Source organism: Aptenodytes forsteri, unplaced genomic scaffold (genome assembly GCF_000699145.1).
Source record: "Aptenodytes forsteri isolate BGI_AS27 unplaced genomic scaffold, ASM69914v1 Scaffold267, whole genome shotgun sequence".
NCBI lineage: Eukaryota > Metazoa > Chordata > Aves > Sphenisciformes > Spheniscidae > Aptenodytes > Aptenodytes forsteri.
Window position 1 is genome coordinate 3,098,679 of NW_008794173.1, and position 22,693 is coordinate 3,121,371.

At 49.3% G+C, this 22,693-nt stretch overlaps 1 protein-coding gene across 1 annotated transcript in view; it reads right to left on the reverse strand.

Moving 5' to 3' along the window:
• Nucleotides 1-345: 345 nt before the first annotated feature.
• The window catches only part of SRGAP3 (SLIT-ROBO Rho GTPase activating protein 3), an 84,166-nt gene continuing 61,818 nt past the window's right edge, over nt 346-22,693 (reverse strand). The window contains exons 13-23 of the mRNA XM_009283720.2: nt 18,990-19,092; nt 16,167-16,227; nt 15,674-15,751; nt 14,373-14,507; nt 10,197-10,302; nt 9,696-9,923; nt 8,121-8,200; nt 4,697-4,877; nt 3,947-4,096; nt 3,253-3,580; nt 346-762 (exon numbers count right to left, since the gene is read on the reverse strand). Of these exons, the coding sequence (XP_009281995.2) occupies nt 346-762; nt 3,253-3,580; nt 3,947-4,096; nt 4,697-4,877; nt 8,121-8,200; nt 9,696-9,923; nt 10,197-10,302; nt 14,373-14,507; nt 15,674-15,751; nt 16,167-16,227; nt 18,990-19,092 (1,867 nt within the window). The remainder of the gene's footprint in view (nt 763-3,252; nt 3,581-3,946; nt 4,097-4,696; nt 4,878-8,120; nt 8,201-9,695; nt 9,924-10,196; nt 10,303-14,372; nt 14,508-15,673; nt 15,752-16,166; nt 16,228-18,989; nt 19,093-22,693) is intronic.

Below are 22,693 nucleotides of genomic sequence, written 5' to 3' on the forward strand. Positions count from 1 at the left end.
CATCGAATTCTGTACTCTTTTTTTTTTTTTAATATATACTTCTACATATAGCGTGTATTCTCCAGTGCCAACACGTAGACCCACCGTCTCCTCCTGCCGTAGGACTGCAAGCTTGGGAAGTGTTTCTGCATGGATGGGGGTGCGTGTGCACACATACGTACATACACACACACGTATGTACAATCAACCATCAGGCCTAGGCTACGCACTTGTTCCCTTTTGGAGAGGTTCCTTTTGAGCATGGTTTTGACTTCCCACTTGGCCAAGCAAGCCTTTGCCGAGCTGCCGGCCCTGCTCCCACCATCCAGGCGCTGGCTTTCCCCGCCGCGTTCCCCACGCTCCAGCCTACATGGTGCCTGATTTATCCGCCGAGCTGCTGGGGAAGAGCTTCTCAGTGGGGGTGACGGCAGGGCTGCCCACCCCCGAGCTGCTGCTGCTGCTGGAGCGGTGCTGCACCACCGGCCGCACCGGCCGCATCGGCGGGGGCCGCAGCTGAGCCCCAGCCAGCCGGGCTGACAGGGCCGGCTTGAAGGTGGTCATCATCTCCGTGGTGGAGCTGCTGCTGCGCCGCATGGCGGCATCAGGGTCCCGGATCAGGATGGTGTGGAGGGGGCTGGCAGGCTCTGAGTTGGCGGCGCCCATCGGCGGGGTCTTCATGGGCTCCAGCGTGTCCAGGACCACATCAGGGGCCTGCTTGGCTGTGTTCTGCCTCTCCAGTTCCCGCAGCTCATTCAGCGCTGTGCTCATGGTCTTCTCGATGTCCTGCGAACGCCACCAACAAAGGGATGTCAGCACCATGCCACAGCATCACCCCGCTCTCCTGCACTCCACCCCGTGGAGAGGCCCCACACCCTGGCATGTGTGTCTGTGGCGGGGGAGTGTCTCTGACCTAAGACAAGAGCCTCCAGGCAAAGCAGGAGCTTTAGGAAAAGATATAAAACCCAAACTCTGGCCACGCAAAGGCGCCGCATGTCTCCCAAGTCAACAGGAGTTTGGTCACCAGCTCCAAAGGGAGCAAACCCCAAGCACCATGAGCAATGCAGTGAACGCCAGCCTGTCTGCACCTCCAACCAGGCAGGATATCTCCATACTCCCCCACAGCACTAAGGCTGGTTTTTCCCCAAAAAAGGAGGCCCTGTAGCCTCCATCAGATGTACGGGACCTCTGCTGTCCCTGTGCCTACAGGGCAATGGCACGTGTGGGGCAGAAACGCACAGGGATGTATTCAGAGCGTGCAACACAATGGCAGCTCGCCATAAATAAAAGAGAGGCAGCAACAAGGCCTCTCCCTGTGCCGGGGGAGGCAGCTGAGGTGAGACTGGCCCCAGCCCCTCACCGCCTGCCCACCTCGGGTCGTGACTCCTAGGCACAGCCTCCATGGGTCCATCCACAGAGATCCTCCAGAAGGTGAACCCAGTTCAGCTAGAAGTGCCCACTTAAAGTAAATTAGCTAAATTGCCTACAACTGTAGTGCTGATCATCTCACTCAGAAATAGGGAGGCCCTAGTCTGGCTTCACTTAAATCCACCTTAACTGAATTAAGGCCACGAACTCAGAAAGAGACCATCTGAAAAGTGATTTAAGGCAACTGAATCAATCATTTAAAAAGTAGCTCTAGTTAACTCTCCTCACTGTCCTTGTGTAGACTAGTCCTTAATTTTCTAATGCATACAAAATGCTTGGTGAGCCTCAGATAATGTTCAGAGGATCAGCAGAGGGGAAATAATTATCAAGTTAGCTCCAATTAATTCTATTAAGCTGTTCAGATAATGAGTGAAAGTATTCTTCCAGAGTTAAGCCTCAGGACTAGCAAGTCCAGCAGTCCTACAGACTTCAAGGCAAGTATTTATTTACATCAGCTCAGTGAAAATCTTTTCCAAGGTTTAAAAAACCAACCCAAAACCCCCCAAAATTGTGCATATTGTGCTCCGTCCTCAGCATTCGCCCGTCCCTCTGGAGGCTCCCGGACCCCACAGCCCTGCACTGCACCTGGGGAACGCGGCCCTGGGCACCGCTGCGTGGTGTCACGCTACTGCCCATCGGCCGAGCCCAGGGACTTCGTGCATGTTGTTATCCTGTCCCAAGGCGGACGTGGTGCCCCAGCTCGAGCCATCGCTCAGGGCACGCACTGTGCTATGACCGTAACTTTGCAAATTGATCACACCAAACGCAAGCTCTTGATGGACAGAGAAGCTGGGTAGCACGCTGCAGAGCAAGAGAACAAGGAGCATGGCTGGTGAAAAAGCAAAGAGGACAGTAAGAGTTCTTCCTTTCTGCAATCATCATCAATTATCCCACTGAAAGCAGCTGATTCTACATAAAACAGCCTGCCAAACCCTGTGGCACATGAGCTGCTGCCAGGTGGTGGGCAGCAGCTTCCCTAGCAGCTGCACCCCTCTGCCTGGGCATCACCGACCATCCCACAGCTGCTGCTCCTGCCGGAGGGTGGCACGAAGCAAACTGCTGGTAAACTGCTGAAAAAGGGGATGCTGAACAGCCTGTCCACAGCACTACCAGCCCCCGGGCCCTGAACCGGCCCAACCCACGGCTGTTGGGACATGTTGGCAGGGACTGTGCCTGAACTAGGTGGTCCCTGAGAGGCTGGAGAATTCTGCAGCCTGCTCCGTGAAAGGACCGTTTTCCGAGATGTTAACCAATACCTAACTGGGGGCCTCCTGCCAGTGGTAGAGAGAGACCTGCGAGCTGTGCTGGAGGTAACATGAATTTAACGAGCACCGTGGAACCAATGGCCTAATGTGACACTGATGTTGCATGGCTGGAGGCATCGTATTGGGATTAGACTAACATTTTGAGGTCCTAGCTACAAACAGCCAGTAACAAACCTGAAGCCTTTTCTCCAAACACTGAGCATCAGTCAAATTCTGATTTGGCAAATCCAAACCTCCTCCTAAGCTCCTTATGGAACCGTCAGATGAAGATAACGCGCTTCCCTCCCTGTGGGAGGTAAGAGCTGCCAGTGCATTTCGGTGGTGGATCGAATGTTTCTGCCTATTGTTTTGAAGAAACAAGGTTTGTGGAAGGAGGCAGTATTTTTTATTAGACCAACCGATACAGTTGGAAAAGCCGGCAAGCTGTTGGCTGCTCATTTTTATCTTTAAACCACTGCAGCTACAACAGCACTGTAATTCTGAAGTGTGTTGAGATGGAAGGGGCTCTGCAGCGCTACCCCAGTGACTTTTATTTTAGCCTCTCGATCCCTGGGCACCGAGAGCCACTTCACAACCCTCTTACCTCAGCAAGTGCTTCTGCTTCTAGAGATTTCTGATCTCCGAGACTACTGTGTCTAGTCGATCCACAGGTCGATCTCAGCGGGTGGCCATCAGACAAGGCCTTCCTGTCTGGGAAATTGATGCTGCCTGCACTGCCGAATGTCGCCATTCTGCGCTTTTCAGGACTCTCAATCCTGCCCCTGTTAAGAGGTATTTTGTGGGGGCTGCTAGGGCAGGCCGCTGCTCGAGGAGGAGTGTCTATGCCAGGACCCATCCCTCGGGGCGGGCTGTGGGTGTCCCCCCCGCTTCGACGGCGAGGGATAGCTGCACCGTCAGACCTCAATCTCACTCTGCAAAGAATCCATCACAAGACTAGGTCACTGTCCGTCAGATCGAAAGTGTCTGGTTGCACGCTGCAAGACAATTGCTCAGCTCTGAGAGTTCAGATCAAACCAAACTCAAGCCTTTCAGCTCCAGAAGGCTAAGGTAAGAGGGAAGACAGACATTTTAGCCAGTGCCAAGAAAGGGAGAGCATTGTACCTTCTTTACTTGTTAAGATATACATTAGCAATGCACACGAAGACTCCCTCCATGCTCATATTATTCTGCAGTGCTTACTGGAGCCTTCCCTTCTGTCTTGCCCTACACCACACACTGACTCCCCGCACATGACAGCAACCACCTCTGTGTTCATAGGAAAATGAGAGTTTCCCTACCGGCCCATTACTCCCCCAAAGCCATAGTCCACAATATGATCCGTCGGAGACTGGATGTCGTTCTTGGAGGAGGCTTTATCATCCAGCAGCGGTCCGCTGCTTGCCTCGCTGTCTGCCTTCTGGCTCAGGCTGTCGGAGAACGCATCATCCCTAGGAAAAGGAGACCCCCATCAGTAACAGGGCTCTGCCCCAGGACAGAGGCTAGGGCCCAGCCACAATGTGGATCTGAACATCACAACTCCAGCAGCTCCAGACTTTGTTAACAAAGGGCTGGACCAAGGCCACCACTTCAGACAGTACCAGGAGCCTGGAAAAAGCGAGCATCACGTCTCCATATCCCCCTGTGTTGTAGCTGCCATTTTAATTAATCCAGGTACAGTACTTGTAACAAAAGCGGCATCTGCAAAGGACCCTGGGATCTGCCTACAGGCCAGGTGCGCACTGAACAATGCCAGGTCAACGTACACAGGGGGCAAGGCCAATATTAAACCTGGGTTATGCCAATTTGAGGAGTCAATGATAGATGGGGTTCAGGCACACTGAAGTACAGTATTTAGTGCTTGGTTTTATCAGCTTGAATGAGAAACAATCTGAGCCAATACGTGGAGAGGCAGATGTGAACAGGTCCAGATTTCTCACCAAAGTCATTAAACCTCGGAAAATCTGACCACCTATTTTAGGTGGCTAAAGTAGACCTTGTGTAGGTAAGCGATTTTAACATCCTAGATCAACGCACACCACTTTACTCACATGTCTTGCACCACAATGTACTGGTGGGGTATGAGGCCATCCACACCATTATGTCTCCCTTCCCACCAGTCTTCTGATGCCCGATGGTACAGGAGGAGTGAGGCCCCTTTCTTAAAGGAGAGCTCTCGTGGAGATCGTCCAGTGTAGTCAAACTTTGCTATAGCTTCAATCTGCTCCACTTCTGCAAAGGAGAGAAGCACAGACAGAGAAAAGCTTAGTTCAACAATCACGATGGCACAATAAATCCTAGAAAGAGACATCTCACCAGAAGAGCAGTAATGCTGCTGCCCTAGCTTCCCGAGAGCTTCTTACACTGAGTACAAACCATCTTATTTTTAGACTGATCAATTCTTTTTGTTCTTCCAGCCTTCCTGGAATTTCTCACAGTCACAAACTACCAGCAATTACAAAAAGCTACAAACCAGATGGGGACTAGTTGAAATTTCCCTGTGTGCATATGGCATTGTCACCCACACTCCCATTTTCTACCTATAAAGTGATTTCTTCGGTTACAGAACCCCATTATCCTCCAGACTGGGATCTCGTCAAGCTGTGTCAGATACTGTGATCAAAGCCCTGCTTACCTTCTCTTCCCTTCCTTATCCTGGAGACAGTTTGGCCTGAATTATTGATGAGTAACAAATCCCCATAGAAATGATGGGGATCCCCATAGAAACAATACCAGCTCTGGCCAGGCAGCTGCTCTGCATCACACCCCCACATCTGCAGACCTTCCCAGCACTCTACCTCACCGCTTCTCCACTTTTTCTAATTTAAGGTCTACCAAACACCAAGGATTCACAAATTGGGAGCTCAGGGCCTGAAATTCAAGACGGCTGAGGTAGGACTTCACTTTGGGAGGTCATGAGCACACCAGGAACCTGTGAGCCCCTGGCCTCACAAGGGCATCACAGTGGGAGCTGCTGGTGCACCCAAAGAGAAGCCTCGTTGGCACTGAGGAGCCCGTGAAGGAGCCCAGCTCTTCCGCAAATCTGTTTCCAGCTGGGAGCGCTGAATCCCAGAGAAACTGCTGCAGCGATTGCAAAGCAGCAACAGCGTTTCTCTCCACACTGGCAGGAGCAACCTGCACTCCACCTCACTTCACTCCGAGACGGGGTGAAAAAGCAGGCTGCCACCACCCAACTACCTCTAGCCACTATCGGAGCCAGCAAGCAAGCAGTTAATGTACCTTGATTATTTGAGACACCCGATCATTTTAAACCCCACCTGGAGACTGGCAGACGGGCGATGACAAAGCTAAACAGAGCAAATTCAGTTCCTCCAGATCTGTCACATTCTTATTAAAACATGGAAACTTGCTCTGCTCCGTCTGCCTTGTCACTAACCACAGGCTCCGCATCAGCAGCAATCAGGATGCGACCCGTCGCTCTGCTCAGCGACAAAACCCACACAGAGGAGGAGACACCGGAGGAGGACATGGGAGATGCTGCATCAGACCCCTGCCCCATTCCCCACCTCACGTGGGACAGGACAGGTCGCTTCAGCAGACTGATTTTCCCCAGCCTAAAATACACATCCACACCAATACGAGCGGCAGGGTGTTTGGGAGCACTACAGCAGGATCAATGGGGAATGCTCTGGAGGAAACGTAGCAAGGGAGGCAACCAGGAGGGCTCTCACGGCCCTGATAAAATGCTGAGTTTCCCAGCAGGGAGGGTGCATGGGGTGAGGGAGAGGTGAAGAAGGAATATGTAAATTCACAAAATAAAGCTGCTCCTCTTCCCCACACTTGCACCACAGTTAATCACCCAGAAACTCCAATCAGAGCTATTAATGTGACCACCCAAGCATTAAATTGGCTAAATGGCAGCTTGCTCTCCTTCATCTTCTAGTCCTGTCGGCTCCTGTCTGTAGCTGAAAGCAGGTCCTGAGCTGTCCGGCCCAGCTGCACCCTTCCCCTCCCCACGGTGCCAGCCAGCTGGGCAAGCCCTCCCACCACCCACCAGCCTCGGAAGGCATCAGCATTTTGTTAGGGCAGGACACATCCAAGGAAACAGCGGCCATCAGGAAAGCAGAAGAGGTGTTCAGCTCCCCAGTGCCCTTCCACACGGCACAGTCCTGCCATTGAACGGCGTCGTGGGGTTGCACGTTCACCGCCGCTCAGCAGTGCCAGCAGGGTCTCCCAGACTGGCCCCGTGGCCGAGCTGCCGGTGCTTCCAGGGCGCAGGAAGCACAGCGCTTCCTCCTGCCTTGGTACCGCGTCCTGGAGCAAATGTGCTTCTTGCCCAGCTCTGCCAGCGCCCCCATTTCCATGCCTGCCTTTGTGATCGCTGTGAGCTTCAAAGCTTTTACTGAGAGCCCATATGTGAAACTCCAAGCTGGTTTACACAGAAGCGCAGGCAGACACGAGCTTACAGGAAGCTGGACCTGAGCCTCCTCCAGAGCGTTACGGAACACTGATGATGTACAGTTGCAAGGGATTTACACCTGGCTGCACCCATCCCATAGGACGAGAGGAAATGGCCTCGAGTTGCGCCAGGGGAGGTTTAGATTGGACATGAGGAAAAATTTCTTTACTGAAAGAGTGGTGAAACATTGGAACAGGCTGCCCAGGGAAGTGGTTGAGTCACCATCCCTGGAAGTATTTAAAAGACGAGTAGATGAGGCACTTAGGGACATGGTTTAGTGGGTGGTGGTGTTGGGTCGACGGTTGGACTCGATGATCTTAGAGGTCTTTTCCAACCTCAGTGATTCTATGATTCTATGGTCCTGGCTCACAATACATGCTGCTTCGCCCTCCGAAGCCGGCCAGTTCCATGGGCCTGACACGAGCAGAAATGAGCAGGCGGGTACTTCGTCACCAAAGGAAACAGAACTGACGGCAGGGAAAACCAGGCTGCCACTCGCTCGAATACAGGGGCATTTAGTTTCTGCCAAGGAGATGGCTGCTCGACAGGGGATGATCCACAGCATAATGAAACCAGCTGAAAGACCCCCTCACTTCAGAGGGCCCCCAACAGGGCCATGTTCACTGTTTTCCCCGTCCAGTGCATCCAAGGGCCCCTGAGTGAACAGAGCTGCCCCCACCCCCCCACGTCAGCCCCCCTGTCTCCCCTCCTGTTCTCATGAGCCATTTCACACAGCGTGTCCTCACCATCGCACAGCTGCATGTAAGCACAGATGACAAGGAAAAAAAAAAGTCATATATGGGATTAATGGAATCTCCAGCTCCAAAAAAACAACCTCTGTACCCTGCCATGAAGTCAGACCACTGCGAAGGCCCATGCACATCCTATGATGAATACCTATAAGCATCATTTATTAATATGCATATGCATTACCAAGCACACAGAAACATTGTCCCCCACTAAAGTGCCAGCCGCTAGTCCAGCCCCTAATCTGACTAGGAGTGAAGTGCACACTGCTTTCCTAACACAGACCCAATTTTTCTGTCTGTGCTCACCGTCATCACTGGTGTGTGGCTCCGTGCCGTTGTCATGGTCAACCTCATCAATGGTGCCTGGCTCGCTGTGCGGGCTGTCACTGAAATAAAATACACCGTGCTTTCAAAGAAAGAATGAGATTCTGTTCCCGAGGCACTTAGCAAAAGTGAGTTGTTGAGGGAAATTCTGGCCCCGGTGACACTTGAGAGTTACGTTTTTAGTTTTTATAGGACTGAGATGGTCATTTTACATCAGAGCAGATCTCTGAACTTGCTTTGAGAACAGCAGACACTCGCACCACAATCTTCAGGCCCAGAACATCACGTTCTGTTCCTCTTGCATCTTACTCATATTTGGCAAAACAAATATAAAGTGATACGAAGTTAAAACGTTCCACTTACTCATTCACAATGAGTTTTAGTATTTTATCCTCCGCTTGCATCAGTAAGGATGGTGGCAGGTGATCAGCATCAGGGAAGATTAGGTCTCAGAAATGTATAAAACTTGCACACAAATCAGTTCAAGTCTGTTATAAATACTGGTTTGTTAACACTCAGATCTGAACGCCAGTTTAGAACTCCAGCATCCTCCAGACAAATGTGTAATATCACTTACACTTCTCATGTGGGAGTTTGTTTATGGCGTTTTCCTATCCTGGGTATACCAGGTAGGGCGAATTGTGCACCAGAAAGACGCGATGCAATGCAATCGCACACGGCTGATCCCATCCCTGGCTAACGCAATCTGTCTTCTAACACTGACAAAACAAAAGGAACTGGAAGGTTCAGGTTAACTTCGGGCTAAGGGATTTCATCCAACTAATGCAATTATGATGGAACTATGGTACTTTACTCAAAAATTCCAACCTAAGAAAAATTTGGTTAGAACTGACCTAAAATTCTGTTTTGCTCTGAACACACTTCTGTGAACCTGCAGCTAAAAGAGATTTTAATAAATATTAATATTCATATTGGAAACAATTTTCTCCTGAAGTTTCTACTGAGGTTTATAATGCTGAGTCAGCATGAGTGAGAGAAATGAAAATAAAAACTCAGTGAAACTGCCTCTGTTTTCACTGGCAAGGCTAAAATGAAAAGCAAAACTGATGTATACAAGTAGAGACTAATTGGTTAGGTGTGCAAAATCCTCTTAGTTTTATGAAGGTATTTATAATTAAGAACCACGCAGACAGCCTCATATGGAGTAAGATTCTTAACCAGTGTAAAACAGCACAAGCATATCAAATATATATCACTTGCACACCTAATTCATAACATTTAACAGGAATACATGCCAAAAGGCATGCCCCTTCTGCAGAGGGGCAAATTCACGCCAGCACTGTGCTCAGCTGCCCTTAATATTAAGTCTGAACTTCCCAAAGCTCTCCTCACACCCCGTCCTCTCAGGGATCTGCTCCCAAGAGCCCTTATCCTACACTCATGTGAGCTGGGGTCAATTCTCCGTCTACTAGGAATCAAGCCAAAGCCCTGCATTTTGTCACAGCTTCACTCAATGTACAGTGCCAGAAGATAAAGCCAGATACCCTTGTTAGGGTTAAGTTCTGCAAACAGTGAAGTCCTGCCCCCGCTCCTTACCAGTACTCCTCCCCTCCAGTCATGCACTTCTCGTAGACAGGTCCTTCCAGCTCCCTGTGGCTGGGGAAGATGCCCTCGTGGTTAATGATGATGGTTTTGATGACCTCATTGACATGGGCTTGGCAGGACACCGGATCCTGCCCATCTGGAATGTGCATCAGAGTGGGCCCAAAGCAGATGGCCAGGTTGTAGGGATCCATCATGTTCTCATCGCTGTACTGCGACAAGCTGCAAGCACAAGCGTTAGGGAGGTGCAGTGCCGACTTTCCCCGTTCCCTCAGAAAAATCTCCCACCAACAAACCTCCACTGCCCAAGAAAGCAATCATCACTGAGCTGTACATCCTCCCTGAACACACAGCCACGGCTAGGCAAGGCTGAGGAAGGAGCAAGTACAACTCTCCATGGCAATACCAAAAAGGACTCATGCAACAAAGTCAGGGAAGCCCTGAGGGCAAGGAGAAACTCAGTGAAAGAAAAAAAAAAAAAGAAAAAAGACTCACTGATTAAGGAAAGCAAAAAGATATCTCATGACAACGATGACAGCCCGGGGCAGAGTGACGATGATTTGCTGGATCTGGTGCACTCTCTCGGTGGGATTCTCGATTTCTGGAACACATGGATAGAAAGCACATCTTTAAACCTCCTCAGGACCAGACAACACGGCACCAGAGGGACTTGTTTTCAGATCTAGTAGCCCACTACCAAGGAAAACAATAGCCCATTTCCAGACTTGATCCACTGGTTTGGCACTAAAGTGCAAGCAGAGAATCAGGCATAGTGCTCTTCCATGGGTAAATTCATACATATGTTCAGATTCAGTATAAACAGCAAATAAAGACATTTCCATGGTTTTCTTTTTAAAATAACTGTTTATACATTATTTAGTTCATTCGTCAACAACTACTCTACTTCTCAAAAGCTTGAGTCACTATGGCACTGGAAAATGGAGCACTACTTGGTTTTCTAGCGCAGATTTTTAAATGAGGTTTTTATTCACATTACTCTTACGGGCTAACCATCAGGTCCTTCCGAGCCCTTTCTGCTCCAGTCTCCCACTGGTCTCAATGGGGATTTAATCTGAACCAGTTCTGAGTCAGCACTAAGATTCACTTCTCTCCATAGCAGTGCACGAAGCCCATAGCTGCTATCAGAAACCAGCTTCCTTCTGTAGGAAGGAGGGTGACTTAGAGCTATCCTGCTTTCAGTGCCAACTCACTCACCCAGGGACCCCAGCACTGCCCCCCAGCCCTCCTGCAGCCCTGCACCAGGATGATGCTGAAGCCCCTGCGCAGCAGCCTCCTTCGCCTGCAGAGCTGCAAGAGCCCCGCTCTAGCACCGACCCGCCAAGGGGTCCTGCAGCAGCTGGCAGCACATTCCAGCCCCCAAAGCTACTCTTTTTTTTTTTAAGCTAGTATCTGTTCAATATATTATGTACATAGTTAATCCTGCGGCTTTTATTTTACAGAAAGCAGACAAAGAGTATCAAAGCTTTCCTGCGAGCAGTCAGCCTCAGATGCATGGAATAAGCCACATCAGTGGAGAGATGCTTACTTTATTATGCTGGCTCAAACTTTGACATTTGCTAATCATAATAAAATTCACTGACAACATGTAGCTGGGCTGTCATTTGTTCAAAAATGCTGAGCAAAAGTTTGGCTTCAGTCCAAAGATTGAAATCTTTATAATATTTCATTTTGGAAATTTTTCCTTTTGAGGAATGTATTTATCCCCTGTTATTGCTTACCGGGTTCTCTACTTCTTCAGTTTGGTTTCACTTAAGAGGATATTTGTCCAAAAAAAAAAAAAATCAAATAAATAAGAACTACTGGATAAACTACAACAATAGATATCTGTTCTGAAACCCAGAGGAACAAGTTGTCTTGAAGCACTTGCCTTTTTTCACTTAGCAGAAATGTTTCAACTGGCTGTAATTCAGAGGAATTAATGGAGTAATCATCAATCACTTGACAATACAGGCACACCCCTGAATGAACCTTTGCAAACAAAGTGCCTTTTCTATCCATCTATTTCTATGTGCATTTGAGAGACGCTTCAATGTAAACTCTCAGTCCCCTATAAGGCAAAAGGAAAAGCCAGCCTTTCACCTGCCACCGGCAAGCCTGGCTTCCCCATCACAGCGGCAGGGAATGATGTGGCTCTGCAGCCTTCCAGGGGCACTCAGAGGCCTGACGACATGCACAGCAGCACCTGCTGCAAAAAACTCGCTCAGAATACCTTACCAGGAGCCAAGGGAAATCAAGGTGGCTTTGTGATGCACTGCGGTGGAGAGCCCAAACCGCTCGGCTGCGTTTAACCTTTCCGCCGTAATTACACAGTGAGACAGAACATCCTACAGCAAGGGTGGCATTTCACTAAGCAGTGGTTCTCAAAAGGAAGAAGGTTTCTTCAATCTGTTTAGGTTGTGACACCTATTACACAGCCTATATTTATGTGGCAGAAAGTCAGATGCACTTAAGGTCAGATTTTTAATGGCAACAAGGCACTTAATTCATTTTAAATCTATCCTTAATCGAAAGGTAGCAACAGCAGCAGGAAAAGAAAGGAAAGCTGAGGAAAAGGAAGATTCTTGCTAAAATGAGAAAAAATAAAGAGAGAAGAGAACACTATCCAGAAAATTAACAGATGATGTTTGCAATGAAAAGCTCCCAAAAGCTTAATAAGTTGTGCAAATTGGCATTAATTAGGGATGGTTCCAAAGCACAAGCCTATCTGCAAGCACACAGTCACATCACCAAGCACCAGGCACATTTCCTGGCACCGAAGGGGACTCGTCCCCTTCTCTGCAGGCTGTGCCCTTTCAGGCTCCCCCGCTCTGCCTGCTGCAAGCCCCTCAGGGAGGGCAGCTGGAGCGAGCGCTGCAAGCCAGGCTAAAACTCTGTGTCCAGGGCACAAAACTGGTGCAGAAACAGCTTCCTTTGTTTGCCATGTTACAGGTGTGCTGCGCCGTTTTACACATCAAAACTGAAAGACAACAGCGAATTTCCTAAAGCTACTATATAAAACAACTGTTCTTGAAAAATAAGAGCAAATTCTTCTCCTTCTGGAACAAGCCCATCCCTGCATCATTCCCCTCTAGATATCATCTGTCTTTCTTGACATCACTAAATCCCTAGCAGTTATGCACATTAACATTAAGGAGGGGGGAAGGAGCCATGAGCAGTGAAAGCCAAATGAAGGACTTCAGCACACGTTCACCAGTCAGTCCCCTGAAGCTACCCATGTACTGAGACCCTGTTCAAGCAACTAATGACTCCTCATGCAACATCCAAATAACCGCGATGCCTCTTCTGTAAAATAAAGTCATCCTGCAGCCAAAGCGCGCAACACGCTCCTCCATCATCTCTGAAACATCAGATTCATTCTGCCTTCTTCCTTTCCCCCAGGGGAGTAATTGCCACGACTTACCAATAAATAAATGTCATCACTACAAGGTAGTGAGAGAAAGAAACCCCAGCTGCGATATCTGTTTCTTCAGTTGCAGAGGAACAAGTGGAGCTGGGAGGAGAATTCAGGACAGAACAAGAAGCAACCAGGCTCTCCCTGACATCAGTCCAAGACCCTTCATGATTAAAACCGCTCAGCTTCTACCTCTGCTCACATCCCAAAGCACTTTCTGGTTTACTTTGGGATGGGAAATGCACATAGCAAACACGTGGAGAACAGCTGACCGAGTGAGGTTGAAAGCAATTCTGCAGACCTCAGGGGTCAGAGAAGCCTTGTGAGTAGCCAAGAGTTATTGACCTTCACTATGTTTAGTAGAAGACACTGAGCTAAAGCAGCAAAACCCCTTCGGGTCCCAGGAGGCACGGCCGCTTGACACATGATGGGCAGGCACAGAAACTGCCGTTGCGCAGAGATCTGTGCAGGCAGGACAGCAACCAACCCTGTTCAAGCAACTAATGACCCCTCATGCAACCTGCAAATGTGCATATGGGCTTGCTGCATGTGCAGCCCGCTGGCCTAAGCTTTGGGATGACTCTCTGGTGATTCTCATCGAATCATAGAATCATTTAGGTTGGAAAAGACGCTTAAGATCATCGAGTCCAACCCTTAACCTAACACTGCCAAGTCCACCACTACACCATGTCCCGCAGCACCACATCTACAGGTCTTTTCAATACCTCCAGGGATGGGGACTCAACCACTTCCCTGGGCAGCCTGTTCTAATGCTTGACAACCCTTTCAGTGAAGACATTTTTCCCAATATCCAATCTAAACCTCCCCTGGCACAACTTGAGGCTGTTTCCTCTTGTCCTATCACTTGTTACTTGGGAGAAGAGACTGACACCCCCCTCATTACAACCTCCTTTCAGGTGGTTGTAGAGAGCGATAAGGTCCTTCCCTGAGCCTCCTTTTCTCCAGGCTAAACAACCCCAGTTCCCTCAGCCACTCCTCAGACTTGTTCTCCAGACCCCTCACCAGCTTCATTGCTAGGAAGAATTTAAAAGAGCCATAGCAAGATGTTTTATCTCTCCCTCACCTCCAGCGCTGCCAATGCACACTCTTAATGTCTTTTCCTAACAACTTCCATTGCAGACCTATAGCCCTTCTTACAATATAGGCTGCTATTTGCAAAACTCAGGTGTACTTGCCCCCCGTTTATTGCTTCTCTTGTCCCACCCTGTTCTCTGAGAAGAGCTGTCACATGTACTTACTTATAGTAGATATCAAATCTTGAAACCTTTCCTTAGGAAAGAGGGGGTTTTCCAGTCCTCGGAAATACAGCTTCAAGACTCCAGCCACTGAATTAATGTCACGTTCATTTTGATCATCAGCAAGGGGATCTTCACCTGCCCAGAGAAGAGTTTTTATTTCCAGCATTACTATCAAGTTGGACTAACACAACAAGTGTTTTTTACTAACTCAGTGGAAACCCAAAAAGTTTCCCACAGTTCAGAAAACCCTCCTGTGTGTGGAATGGTAATGCTAAGCATTTTGCCAGCAAGAGGAGAGTTTAATAAGGTACTCTGTTACATAGCATCATGCTGAGACATGCTATAGCCCTACCTACAAAAACCCAGTTTATTGTGGAAATTTTAAACCTTTCCTGAGGATGAAGATGTTATTAATCTGTTTTCCTTCACAGTTTCCAGCCCAGTGCATTTTTGCATTTAAGGGAACAGCTCAAGAGAGCTGAGCAAATCTAAACGATGGTGGGTGAAAGCCTGAGAAGACAGGCTTGGCTGGAGGATGCAATTATGCCTCTGGAATAGACCGAATGGTTCTGGATAGCATTGTATAGACTTAAATCTATAAAAGGCTTTCAAAACCTAAGGGATTTGGATACCGATTCCTCTTAAATTGGATGTGCAAATCCTCCAGCCTTTGATAATCTCACCACCGCCTTATTCATTGGCCTCGCCACCTTCACCCTGATCCTTCCATGCTGCTCACAGATTAATGCCATGGAGGCCATTACCCCCATCTAGATTGTCCCTTTCACAGCTTCAATTTCACTCGGTGACAGCAGGATTGCTCTGCCCTGTCTTGCCAGCCTTACACCTTCGATGTGGTTTTCTCAACAGAACCACTGGCAACTTCACAACCAACACTGCCACCAGGTACACGTGGCAATGCTGCTCCTCCCTTGATAAACCACTGCAGGAAGGAGGAAAATGGATCCCCAACAAACTATTTTATGGCTCTCATCTGAGGCTTTCATGCTCTTAATTAACAACTATGGAAGAGATCTCTGCACCTATCGCTACTTCTCGTACTCTTTCCGTAAGTGACTCTCCACTATTGCTGGAGATACAATACTGAGATACCTAGAAGGGGAGAAAACCTCCTCATATCTCGTAGCAGAACGGCCTTTAGCACAGGCTTTACACAATGTCTAATGCACCCAGCACACACTGAAACTCCCACCAACGATCTCTGCTCAGACGTGGCGTCCCAGCTGCACATCCTGCCAACGCACCTCTCTATGGCGCAGCTGCACATCCTGCCAACGCACCTCTCTCAAACGAATTCTTGATGTCGTTGACTTCCACCTGGGAGCCAGGAACTCTGAAAATGCCCTGCTGCTGAAGGCCTGGAAAGGAACAATGTTTTAGAAAAGATTTGTGTAACTGTTACACAGTACTTTCTGGTAAAGAACAGCAGAAGCTAGGAGTCAATGCAACTGGAGAGAGACTCGGAGAGCAGGAAGGGCACAGCCTGCTACGATTCATTTCTGCTCATATTCTCCAATCAAGGCCCCCCAGACCAAAGCCCTGAAAGGGCTCCTGTTGGCCTGGGACCTGAGAGAACAATTTAACCTGAATAAGTGCTAACAAGCCCTAATTATTTCTCAGTCATACAATGCTACATCACGGTCAATGCCATTGTAATTATAACCTGAGCCCACGTAGCGAGGGCTGCGGGCATCTCTACTGTATTTCACTGCTAACTACAAGTATCTAATTCTTTTGCAGAAAGTTTCTGTTGGTATTACTGAATCAACTTACCGTACAAATTGATGTAACGAATGCAGCTTTCTACTACAAGTGGAATAGCCTGTCCTGAATCCTTCATGAAAGGAAAGGAAAAAGTAAAAAGTTACTGGTTTATTGATAACAAAGCACGAGAAATGCATTAATGATTGCAAAAACAGAGATTTGAAAATCAGTGCCATTGAGTTTAGTAAGAGGACAGGCAAGAAAAGGAGGCGTTACACACATCAAGCCATCAAAAAGTGCTGAATATACTATGTGCAGTCAATTATGCACAAAAAAAGCTTTCACTAAAGTGTGTGAAAGACTGCTGCTCACTATCTGGTCGAGACAGGGGACTGATGCAACAGGATCACAGCTATTCCATTTCAAAGGTGTAATGCTGAGCTGAAATAAAACTTGTGCTATACCTGTCTGATGAAATAAGCTTCCAGTAACAGAGCTTACAACAGTATTTCCACCTAAAGAGCGAGCTATTGTCAGCAGATGCTAGAAAAAAAAAAACAAAACACCACAGTGTGTGAAATGAACTGCCTGTAACTGAACCTGTAATGAGTTTTGGCTTTTGTTTCAAAGCTGCTTCTCTCCAGGCCCTTCATGGAAGGAGCTCAAGGGGGAATGTGCGCTGTGTCTGACTGCCTAAGTGGATGTTTATTTTCCTTAGGAGCTTTGTTTGGTTGTTTTTTCCAGTAGAGTACAGTTGCATCTCTCTGGTTAATTTACTCTGTCTCATAGATGGGCCTCCAGTAAATACCTGATTTCTCGTTCGCGCATTCCTCCTTCCTCTGAGAACACAAAAAAGCAGCAGAGCAGGGAAAAAAAGAAAAGATTAAGCAAGGATAAGTTCAGTTAGAGGTAAGCATCTCTTTCGGAGGCCATGAACGCTCAAATGCAATGGCAGCTTAGCAAGGTCCAACCCAGGCCTTCAGGCTGTCCACCCTCCCTCCCAAGCCCCGTCTGGCACGCTGCACCCGAGCCTCAGCGACCGGCAGAAGGAGCCTCTCTGATTTCTTCCCTCCCTGAACCTGCGGCACTTGCGGAAGCCCGAGGCCAACGCCAGCCCCTGCCCGGGGGGAAGGCCAGGCTCCGGGGAGAGCCGCCCTGGCGTGGGGGCACCGGGCAGCCGCCCGCAGCCCTGCGCTCCACGGGGCCACACGTTTTCCACAGCAGCGCGTGGTCCCCAGCCTCGAGGACAACCCCGGTAGCACAGCACTGTCCCCCGAGGAGTCTCCGCTGGCACAGGACACCCGTCCGCTCAGATAGATTTCCACTGCGGCTAATTCCTCCTCCACAGTGCTGGACTTCAATGAGTATTACTTTTTTAAAAATCAGTTTAAGTAAGGAATAATTACAAGAATTAAAGAGATTACTGGCTTTGTCAGTCAGCCTGTTATTACTTGTGACAGTGCACTGTTTATAAACATTGCCCTTAGGCTTATGGTTGCACTAAAAGAACCTAAGAGAATAAATCGGAGCCAGACAACGCCTATTAGTTTACCTAATCCAACAGTTTGTCATTACTGCTTCCTACAGTATTTTCACTAAAGCTTTCTTCAGCACAGGATTAAACACTGAGCAACTGGAACAGCATCGCTTCCTTTGGAAATCCTTCCAGCAGCCAGGCAATAGCAAAGTGCTGGATTTTGGAGGATCAGCAGCTAGATAGCTGGAGGTATTCTTCGGGACAAATCCCACGTCCACATCTCTTCATTTTTCTCCTCAAATCTTTCCTTCCGGGTAATTTCCTGGGATGAGCAGGGCCAAATGCCCCCTTTCACTGGGACTGCACTGGTATTAATTGAGTTCATCTGAGTTCACCCCAGCTTAAATGAAGAAAATACTTTGGCCCACATTTACGAAGACCACACGCTGCATGTTATCAGCGATGGTTTGGAGGAAACCACTCAGCAGCCATTTAGGAATCACTTTGCTCCAACACTGGAAGCTGAGCCCACGGTCCTGGCCCTCGCCGAGCACAGACGGGCGCCAGCATGGGTCGCAGGCAGCGTGCAAGCTGTAGCATCTCCTCTCCCGGTGCCTTCAGAGGTAAGGGAGAAGCCTGCGGCTCCACACTGACACACAGCTCTCGCCTATCCTCCCTGCAGGTTAACCCTCCCTCCAGTTTGGGCTGCGGGAAGGGGCCTTCAGACTCCCAGTAAGTACCGAGCTGTACGAGCGGGCCTCAGCCACCTATCAGCAGTCGGCACTGAGATCAGCCAGCTGGGCTGGTTATTATTAATGTATTTTGTTTAAGGATGAGGATAGCACATCTACCCTCCCACGCAGCCACCCATATGCACGGTATTTCAGTTCGAGGCTGCCAGTCCTTACCACTGGGAGACACTTTCTGGGAGCTTATGAGTCATTTTACCTTCGCCCTCAGCCACGGGGGAAAACGACCACCAAAAACGTGCGGAAAAAGGGAAGGTGGGGGGATTTGTTGATCCTTTGAGGGTGCTGGGTTGGGTTATCCTTGCTGTCTGATCTTCCCTCCCAGGATGGGTGGAAGCAGCGCTGGACAATGGAGGCGCTCAGCCAAGAACACCTCGTGCTGCGCAGCCGGCCAGCACGGCCGACAGCCGTGAGGGTCCTCACTGCTACCCTCGCCCCAGGGCACGCAGGTGGTGACAGGATGGGTGACACAAGGAACACACAAGGGGTGAGGACAGCTATGGAGAGAAATCGTCACCGAGGCAAAGCACACGCTGGCCACGTCAACTGGGTGCAGGGTGGACTGGAGAGACCCCGCCGAGGAAGGAAAGCAGCCAGCAGTTAGGACAGGAAAGCCACCATTACATTCACAGCGTTCATAAACTCTTACTGTCAGCCAGCGAGTACCTTAATGAACGTTTCCATATTGCCGTTAAAGAGTTTATGATTATAGACTGAGAGAGGCCTAGGTCTCCTCATTTTCTGTGGCTTAGGGGGAAGACATGGGGGCCTGGGAGAAAATGGAACAAAAGAAATCAACAAAACACCAACATAAATGCAATGACAGGGTGAGATCTCAAAGGTTATGACCGAGAATAAGAAATAAATCAAACAGAAAAATCCCTCTGTGAGGACTCGACACGCAGCTCCACGCACTCTGCAGCCGCTCACACTTCAGCGTCCCCACCACTGCGTCCCCCCCACGGACACAGCTCCACCGGGAGCTGGGGGACCTGCAAAGAGCTCAGCTCCACACCTCCACATCGTGCACAGCGCCCACGGCTCCTGGAGAGGTGCCCTCTGCTTACTCCAAAGCCCCTTCCAGCAGCCTGGGGCAGGCTACCCTCGCACTAACTTGGCTAGCTCATTTTGGAGCCAGTGCCGCAATGGCCTCACTTCTGCAGGTCCCAAAGGCCAGGCTGAGCCTGGGTGCAGCTGGCAGGTGTCTCAACGGGCAGCAGAGCTAACCTGTAGGCAGCCCAGAGCAAAATCAGAGCTGTTCACTATATGCTGCACACATAATTTCAAGTCAAGGTCAAGACTGCAGCCTTAATTTAAGTAATAAATTCAAATTATCTTGATAATAGAAACATTTAACAGCAATAAGCGAACCCACCCATTACTTTCCATACTCATAATCTTCCCTATCAGACAGACTCTAACCTCGGCTGCAGCCACATACAGAAATCTAACTATCTGCTGCTACGGACTTCTTGAAGAGTCCTAGTTGCTACTGTAAAAAACAGTCATCTTCAGAAATCAGACAGTGACAGAGCAGTAACTATACCAACAACCACAGCTGGAATGAACAATGGGTGATCAGGAATGCTCTTCATGCAGAACTTGCTTCATTCAAGCCAGAGAGTAATGAGGCTGCTAAACACAGCTGGTCACAACTGTCTCTGGTACCCACGATCTGCAGATACAATTCTCCCTCTCTGAGATGCCAAATATCAAAACTGCTGCTCAGTGTTTGTGCTAGTACCAGGGATGTGGGCAGATTTAAACTAGATAGAAGGAAGAAATGTTTTACGCCGAGGGTGGTGAAGCACTGGCACAGGTTGCCCAGGGAGGTGGTGGATGCCCCATCCCTGGAAACATTCAAGGTCAGGTTGGATGGGGCTCTGAGCAACCTGATCTAGTTGAAGATGTCCCTGCCCACGGCAGGGGGGTTGGACTAGGTGACCTTTAAAGGTCCCTTCCAACCCAAACTATTCTATGATGACATTTTAGAATTAAAATGAAAGCGTTGGTGCTCAGTAGGATTTTTAACACCTGCCTCCTACCTCCGTCAGTTCAGCACTCTGTTAGCCTGGAAAAGCACCAAGAGTAGCTGAAGAGTTCAACTGATTCCTTAATATATCCAAAATAAACCACAGCTACCCCTGGAAAACACTGGGGTATTCCTGTTTATTCCTAAATGGACCTCATTCTGCTAATAGATGGCCAGAAAGAGGAAAGTGGGAACACCTCCACCTCTCTGCAGCTAACTTCTGTTGGGAGACATTCACAGGGATGTGAATGGTTTTTCATCTTTCTGGCAGGCATTCCCAAGAGTGAAACCACCAAACAAAAAGGTGAGCCCAGTCAACACACACGAGTAAACCCACCAGCAACTCTGTAAGAACAGAAAAGGTAGGCATGTGCATTAGGAAGTGGCGTGACCCTACCCCTACTAGCTAGTGACTGAGGGTCCTCATCAGTCATGGGGAACAGACCTGTTGACTTCAGCAAGGGTAACAGACACCTACTGCTTCTGGAAATGAGACCACGGAAACGTGTGACTTATTTTAGTGCAGTGATCAGGACTTTGGACGGCTCCTTTCATTAACACTATTCACATTTTGATTTCCTCTTCTGATAATGAAGGACATTAAGACCCAAGTGCCTAGATCTAGAAAAGGGAGAAAAACAGCATAAAATCTCTAACCGATTTCTGATCTGTCCTCTACCCCCAGGCTATACTGTTGTCTGTAGAGGAGAGATCATGACTGCAAGTGAAAATGAGTCCTAGGGAGCCTTCATGCAAAAGTTCTCACAAAGCACAGCCGAATGGACATGTACAATTTACACAGAGCTACGATGCAAAGGCGACAGTTGTGATCCGCTGGTTGCTTAATCACATGCCTTTAATTGAGCAATTTGACTCTACACTCCTATAGCTTCTAACCACTCCTGGTAACTGGTTACCAGTTCAACTGGTAACTGAGGAGCAGAAATGACTGCTGTCCATTCAAGTGCCCGTCTGACTCTCAGCTGAGCAGCCCTGTCCTGCAGACTAGAGACCCAGTGCTGTTTGCTGCCGTGAAATCTCCTCTCCCTGGGGGATGCCCTGGCGCAAGGCGGCCCGGACAGCCCGGCCTCCGGCTGCATCTGGTGGGAAGGTTGTTCTGCCTACACGCTGCCTCACACAGGGAGGAGATTGTCTCTTGTTTGTTTTCCTTTGTGAAGTAAAAGCAACTGCTGAAACAAAAGCAAACAGAAACAGCAAGAAGTTGTGCCATCATCCCTCATGTAGGAGGCTGTTATTCATTCCTTTGATTGTTTTGGCCTGCAACACCACCACCCCACGGGCACTCACTCCTGATAAACAAAGCACTCAAGTGCAAATTCTTCCTATGATTTTACCTAGCTGTTTGGGTGTGCTTTCCTCGACCAGCTCAGCAGATAGCCCTGCCTGGCACACACAAAGGACCAGAGCTCACCTCACAGGCTGTATCTGTAGCCCCCAGCAGCCACGTGCATGCAAACACACCTGGGGCACCAAGGGTGTCAGGGTGCTGTAGGGCAGCTTGCCTGGGACCCGCAGGGAGAGGGGGGAGCAGGGGATTGCAGCGGGGGAGCAGCTGCCATGACGGCTGATCCGAAGGGGACCTGGGAGCACAGTCAAGAGCAGCTCCTTGGAGCACATCAGCGCAGTGACAGACTGTGCAGTCCCTGCTCTCTGGCCTGTGCGAGGCAGGGAAGGCCCCTCTTTGTCCTGACAGCACCTTGCTGCCCTGCGCTGCAGCCCCAGTGAGTGCCCAGCCCTGACACCACTCTCAGCCTGGCGCCGGCAGCACAGTCCCCTCCAGCCAAAAGGCGAGAGAGCAAGGCACCCTGCCGCCCCGCTGCCCTCCGCTAAGGCAGCCTCCTTCCTGCTTGGAAAGGCAGCCCAGGCTTCACCATCTGCTTCAGCATTTCTAACAGGGAATGGGGGGTTTTGCTGGTATTGCAAATTTTATTAAACACTGAAACAGGGTTGTAAAAAGATAACACAGAGAGAGGTTGTACATGTTCTGGGGAGAAGTTTGGAAGCTTTGCTGGCCCGTGTCTTACTGTTAGAAAACCAGCACACACATAGCAAGCCACCAGAGCTCTGTGGAGATGCTTTATGGACTGGACACAGATCAAAGCCTCCTCCCTGTTACATTCACTCCTAGCACTATCTCCTGCAGTGGAGGGATGGAAGTCTGAATACAGGCATGCTCTGCACTTCTAGGCAAAGAAGCCAGAGCTGGGAGAGGCTTTTGGGGGCATATCAAAGTCCCCAAGTGAACAGGGATGGCAGGGAGCGGGTGGACACCCTTGTGTTGCACTGTGAACACAACCCAACCTCAGCTATGCTACAA